Source organism: Homalodisca vitripennis, unplaced genomic scaffold, assembly GCF_021130785.1.
Source record: "Homalodisca vitripennis isolate AUS2020 unplaced genomic scaffold, UT_GWSS_2.1 ScUCBcl_1293;HRSCAF=4728, whole genome shotgun sequence".
NCBI lineage: Eukaryota > Metazoa > Arthropoda > Insecta > Hemiptera > Cicadellidae > Homalodisca > Homalodisca vitripennis.
Window position 1 is genome coordinate 56,522 of NW_025777404.1, and position 7,203 is coordinate 63,724.

General features: G+C 32.5%; 1 protein-coding gene across 1 annotated transcript; it reads left to right on the forward strand.

The window, feature by feature from the left end:
* Window positions 1-401: 401 nt before the first annotated feature.
* On the forward strand, window positions 402-2,451 carry LOC124371358 (putative gustatory receptor 28b). Its single transcript, XM_046829688.1, has 5 exons — window positions 402-813; window positions 1,284-1,558; window positions 1,854-1,922; window positions 2,119-2,208; window positions 2,383-2,451. Exons 1-5 carry the CDS (start codon window positions 402-404, stop codon window positions 2,449-2,451), a joined length of 915 nt encoding a protein of 304 aa, XP_046685644.1.
* Window positions 2,452-7,203: the final 4,752 nt, after the last annotated feature.

Consider the following 7,203-nt stretch of genomic DNA (forward strand, 5'->3'; position numbering starts at 1 on the left):
CTATTGAATAGGCCTAGTAGTAGACTGGTCAACAAAGAGCTCGTTCCAATTACTTACTCGAGTTGTGAACCAAATAGAGTATAGGAGTAGTAAGGTTTTCGCGAAATCTCAACAAAATCAGGGCTGATAATTTACAACAAGAAAAAAATATGAACAGTTTTTCTGATAAGATGCTCAGGTTTTGTCGAATAGTTGGAGGTCTACCAGTGGTATGTACTTCTTCAGCTGGAGGAAACAAAGAGCTCACATTTTCCAATACAGGATTCCTGTGGAGCATAACCTTAGTCATACTCCAAGAATCACTTTCCACCATCACTCTATACACGTATTTCATGACCAAATTGGATGATCTTTTACTGTATTCGTTGGACAGATCCATTGCCATTATAATAACACTGGATATGGTCTCCCTACAAGTGGTGGCAGCTGCCATATTCTTCAGCTCCGCATGTAAGTACCCAAGACTCTTCAAAGTCTTTGACACTCTGGAAAGAGTCTACCAAGATCTCCAGCACAAGACATCAGAAGTCAAGCGCACAGTGAAGTTTTTGGGAGTCTGCGCTGCTGCACTAATGTCAGTCACCTTTTCTGAGCGGATGGTTCGTGTGAGTTACAATGGGGCAACGTTCGAATATCAAATTTTATTCGCAACTTTCTTCGTCACCGCGACACTGCTGTACTGCTCCCAAGCTGTCCTGCTCGTCCACTTCACACATGTGGCTCAAAGTATCACAAAGTCCTTTGAAATGGTCAACGCCAAGATTGAGATGGAGGTTACAAGCCCTGCCAGTATTGACGGCTCTTATGCAAGATGTAAGCATAACGATTATTCGACGCAGTGTGCTATATAACAAATAATATATAACAGAATGACAAATTATACATAACTTACACTCTAAAAAAAGGAAACCAATAATAATACAAACAACCATACGACTATCATAAAAACCAAATACGACATCATCTGTTACGTAGAGAGTATACTTATAAATTTCAACAAAAATGTGAATAAAAGAATAGAGATTCATCATATATAATGAATATTAGCCTACATTTCAAAATTAGCTAATGTATTTTTTCAGTATTTCCTTAATTTATTTTATTAGATTTGTTTAGTACGTTTTTAGTTCTGGATAATAGAATGAAGTTTTGGTACACATTTTTTATTTGTTCACTACATGTTTAGTTTTGTAACTTATAGTTTCACAGCTCAATTAATTCTCCCCGTTAGTTAACTGCTATGAGGAATTGTTTTGTATGTAAGAGTATTTTGTGATTTTTAGCCACTATGCAGTGTAAAATCAAGAAACTGAGGACTCTGATGAATACCTACTGGATGCTGTGTGACGCCGTACACCAGGCTAATGTTTTCTACTACGATCAGCTGATGGCCGTTACCTTCTCCTCATTTCTCCACATCACTGTCACGTCTTACTACTTTTTCCTGCTCCTCAAAACTAGTGAAGTGTTCATCATAATTAATAATGGAGCTTGGATCTTGCTTCACATCTGCTACGTAATGCTGTTGCTAAACTCAAGCACGGTCGTCACCAACAAGGTAAATATTATATTGAGACATTCTACCTTAACTTTTACATGTTTCGTTTCAAACATAACACAGAATATGTTTTAATCACTGTGAGATCAAAAGGTATAAATATTATAAAAGTTGCTTGTTTCCGAAATACCGTTTTTTGTGTGTGAATCCTTTAGGACTTCTCCACATCCAGGTAAAGAGGCTCGTTTACACATTCTTTGGAGTCTATGAACTATTCAAGATTTGTTCAATACAATGATATTACTTTAGGAGATGTGACATATTTTTAGTTTCTAAATATATGATGTTGTTCTAGGCTGATGAGACAGGACAGACGATCTGCAAGTTGATCAATAAAGACTTGGACACAAATCTGAGAAAACAGGTAATTTATCATAGCTATTTAACCACTGACTCGACCAATTTAGTATGGTTTAGTAATGGTCTTGGTCTTATCGTAATAATATATTGGAATGTTATTAGAAGATTTAACAAGATTAAAGTCCTAAGTTGTTTTTTTTATTAGCGTTTTAGTGCAAACGTGATGAAAATATGTAACTATCTTTGTGGGTGTTTTCCAGCTTGAAGGGTTTCTCCTTCAATTACCTCACCACAACGCAAGATTCTCTGCTCGTGGATTTTTCCCGCTGAACAACGAGACCCTCACAGCGGTTAGTGATGACTTTTTATTAATAATTATACATTGTCTAGTAATTTCGATGATAGCAATATACGATCATGTATACACTTTTTTATACACATATATTTCTTACCAAGATGAACTGTCTGCTACCAAATATGTACAAGATTTATATGTAGACTGACAACGTGTTCTGTCTGTACAGATGGCTGGAGCGGTGACAACTTACCTGGTGATATTGATCCAGTTCCAGACTGAACCATCATCCACCTAGACTTAATAAGCCTAAGAGTTAGTAAAAAAGCACTGAATATAAACCTAGACTTCTGTTCAGCTTTCACTCACGTGGTAGTATTGAATGTATTTTAGTAAAAACTCTGATTACTAGATTTATTAGTGTATTTACAATCATGCTGGCAAACAAGTTTGTGTTAAATGTTCAATGAGTTCTTTAACTCAATAAGTGTTTGTTCAAATTTGTAATGTAGGTTTTCATAAATAGTATTACACTGATAAAAATAACATGTTGCTTATAATCTTAAACCAATTTTGCGAATTTGTGTATTTATTTCAATGTTTTGTTCTTTTATATTGAAATCCTATTTATCTATGCATTAATCTAAATTTATAAAAAATAACAGTTTAATTTTATAAATTTTACATTTTAATTTTCATAACAAATTTACAGTAAGTAAATTCAAGCATTGTTTACATGAAATAATATTTTAATTTTTCCTTTTAAAAAGTTGTTTATTCAAATGTATTTTTAGGCAGCTGAGCCTAGAAATGATCTATACAATAGAACTATATGTGTATACGTGGAAACCCTAATACAAAAAATTAGGCACTCATTACTTCTTAAATTTTGAAAATGTTATTTTATTTGGTGTTATGGAATACCTTATTTGCTCTTGTGGGCTAAGCGTTCGCAAAGATTATAGCTAGGGTGACTGGACTAAATCTTGTTTCTGTATGTCTGTCCGCACTACGTATCGAATACAAAATTATCTATAGATCAAAATTATGTATAAAGCATCTTTTATTTGTGAGGACCACTGAGTTCGGTCATGATGTAAGTCACTTTATAGGATTTAATGAGCGTTTGATAATATTTTACTTTGATCTTATGGGTAATGAACCGAATAAATAAATTAGTAAAAAAATTAGAGTTTTTACATCTGAAATATTAACATACTTATACCAACACATACTCGTATTGTTGGGACTGGTTTTAGGCTCTGGATGTCGTTTTTAATGTGGAGTTATGCAGAATGTTCAGTAAGGAACAGTTGAATGAGGCTGATTTTGCATGCAAAACCTACTAATTAAAATCAGTAACTCCGTCGGAATATAACTCCAAAACTTATTGCTAAGAGTCCATGGAATAAATGGAGAGTGATAAAATTTGGTGTTTCGCCTGCGTCTGTCTTCTGTTATTTATTAACGTTGTAATTATTATAGTAGATTATATTTGTATTTGGTTCTTCAACATTTATGCTCAATCTTTTTTCAACAAACACTGAAGATTATTTTTAAAATAGCGAAGGATTATAACGTAACTAACTGTTATTACCGAGAATGACGAAGTAATGTTTTTGCCACTATAACATGAGCTCAGCCCTTATAGAAGATTAATTTCGCGCCAGGACTGCGATGTCTCAGATGACTCAGAAAAAAACAGCTCCCGTCAGGTTTTTTTGGGCCAATAGATTTATTAAGGGAATAAGTTTTCTCCAATTTCAAGTGCTTGGATAAGTCTCGCTTGTTTTGTAAGGAATATCAGTGGATGTGTAGGTCTTGACTCCGGGACGGTGACGTCAGCTAATCAGGAGAGCCCACGTTAATTATCGAAGATGGCCTGAATAATTTTAAAATGAAGTTTTTTAAAATTATAAATTGCAAAAAGTTTTGAAATTTTGGAAATTTAAATTTGAAAATTTTTGGAATTTATATTACCACACTACTTTATTTTTTTATAGATTGAAAAATGAAGATGTGAATTTTTAAAGCTTTCAATAGCCGCGTATTGAAGGAAAATAGCGTAGCAAGCTGGCCAACGAACGAGTTATATACAAGTGAAATTTTGTTACAAGTTTGGACCTTTTTAAGCATTTATTTTACCAAATCTTTGAGATCGAGAAAAATTTAATGGGATTTACATTTATCAATATATAAAAAACAGTTCGACGTACAACTATATTATTAACTATTTACCATATATAAACGAATAAAACTAAATTTTAAGATCAAAATATTTACTATTCCATATTATTTTACCGTATTGAAATATAATTGGTACCTAATGTTCATATAAAAATAACCCATATTTCATTAGTCTTATAAATATATAATAAAATCTCTCATTTTTTAGTTTTTGTGATATCTGACTTGATATTTTTATAAATATTTTTTTAAACAGGTGTTAATTTTACTAAACAAGGTATTGCCATTGCACTGTATCAATAGAATTTGATACATAGAGTTGCCGATTTTCTTGTATCACTGAACGATGGAAAGTCCTACCTCCTTGAAAAATCTTTCAAAGTCAAAATTTAAACCAAATATTGGTAGGTATCAGTCAAAAATTCGCTTATGTTTCTCTCGGACAAATTATTTATTTACTAATATTTTTCACGAGTGTGTGTGGTCCTACACCAATCGAAAGTTTATTTTATAAAAATAATAGGTCAAATCAGAAATATGAAATCCATGAGTATGAAATAATGCTTTTTCATATTTTAATTTATATTGATCAGTTGAAGTAAACAAGCAAACGATTTAAATTAATCTTACACATTTACTTAAGTTAATAAATTTTCAGCTGATCGAGTTGATGAAGATCAAAGGGCGCTCTGCAACTGACAACCATTTCACAATTAATCTCTGACAGAACCGAATGTTTATCTGAACAAAGTCAGTTACAGAACATTGGTAGAAGTTTTGAAATACAAGTGTAATAACGAAAAGTGCCGTAAAAGTGGTTTATGCCATTTGTTTTTATCGAATAAAACATTCTAATCGAATTTTGAATGAATTTACTTTATATGCATCTCAACAGTAAATATGTTGAAAGGCTAAAGTACTAGATTTTATTACTTATTGAGTATTGCGTTAGGTTAGCATTCTGTATGTAATACCATTGTTGTTCAGAGTTATCTCATTATCAAGCAAAGAGTAATCTTAGCAAGATATTTTTTCCTTAGTGACGATTAATTTCTTAAATACAACCGAATTGTATTTTTTGCTGTTTTTCTCGTAAATTTTCATATAAATCTAAATTAATAAATAATAGACACGATAGTTTAAAAAATAGCCACATCCTTAGAGTAAAAGTGAAAGTCAACGAGAGTGGTAGGTTGGGGTGAAGAGACGTCAGACATGTTGACTCGCTGTCATCCTTGTTAAAGTGTAGCCATCTATTGGTTGATAATGTTGAATTTTCTAGAGTATTGTGCCAGTGTTACTATAACACTCTATGGAAGAGTAAGAGCGAAGGTCAACAAGAGTGGTATATGGTAGCAAAAGATGTCAGATTGTTTAAAAGTCATTGTAAGTTTTTATTGGGTATGAGATTGTTTCACCAACGCAAGTTTTACAAAATGTTCTAATTGTATTCCAAACATGGATTTGAAGTCCTTGTCAGGATATAATATTTTTCAAACATATGTAGAAGTATAAATGTCAATATTTAATTCGATTTGAAGAGTACTACTAGTAATTTATATTCAACCAAGCAAACTAAATGTAAGATACTCATTCCTTATTATAAAACAGCAAAAGTTTCCTGTCTAGTGTAATACTTGGGGAGTCAATTTCATAACTTTTTTTACAAATTTAGTTAACTTTTCTTATTATGGTTGTTTTGAGAAGTAAATTCTCTGCAATCTGTATTAGGAAAAACCATTTGTTTATCGGTCATTTAACAATGTTATTGGACATCAAACATTTAAGACGGTATTTTTGTTATTAGATTTTTGGCAAATTTCATACTGTTTCTCAAAACTGTTGACACTACAACCTCTAGATTGGTTTTATTTGATTTTTTTAGGTGTTTTTCCTTATAAATCCACATTATTTGAGTTAAAAAGTAAGAACAAAACATTTCAGAGTCACTTAATTTCACCAGGTTAACTGAAAACAAAGCAGAATCTTTCGCCAGCCATTACTCACTAATGGAGCGTTTCCGGAGCTACCTTTATATAACATTTCTTTCTTATTTTTAGCTCTAGAATCACTTGTAAATTGGTTGAAAAGATGGCACAAGCAGTTATCGTTATGATTGAGTTGCAACGTCTTCAGTGGCCCAGGTGAGACCAGTTACTTCAATGGGAAAGTGCAGCTCTTTGAGAGGCGGAGTTAGGGCTGTCAAGCCTTCTCCATCACATACTACATATCATATACAGTAGCGTAAACTGAATTATCTGCAGTGAAAACGTCTGGATTTTACTACAAGCAGTTTTTGGGTATGTTTGAAATCTTTTCTTTCACTTCTTTTGTTCTTTATGTTCTTTTCTTCACGTTTGCTCTGATGCATGATAGGGTATGTACCTCCTTCAGGTTTGACTGTCCTTTTGCCATTTTCGCCTTCAGTAAGAATGTCAGAGACTCATTTATTATCCTTAGGACAGATAATTGATCATCTTGGTAATCCTTCAGTTTCTCGAAAAGAATAATCGATCTGTTAACGAAAAAAGTAAGATTACGCAACTCTATTACACATTTACACTGAATTAATGTTGTTAAATGTAGGCCAACGGAAAGATAAGATTATTTTATTGCATCAATTAGATTAATAATTGCATCAGACCCTGTCACGCATCAGAGCAAACGTAATTGTTTATTGTTTCGTGATAAAATAATAGATCCAATTAACTTTGGGCAAGGGTGCATGTTCAATGAACATATATTCATGACATTAATGTTGCATTACGACTTTCGGATATTAAAGTGCATGGTGATTGATCGTGTTTATGAAGTAGCAATGCCATGTGGTTGTAAATTACGTCAAAGATTTTATAATTTAGCA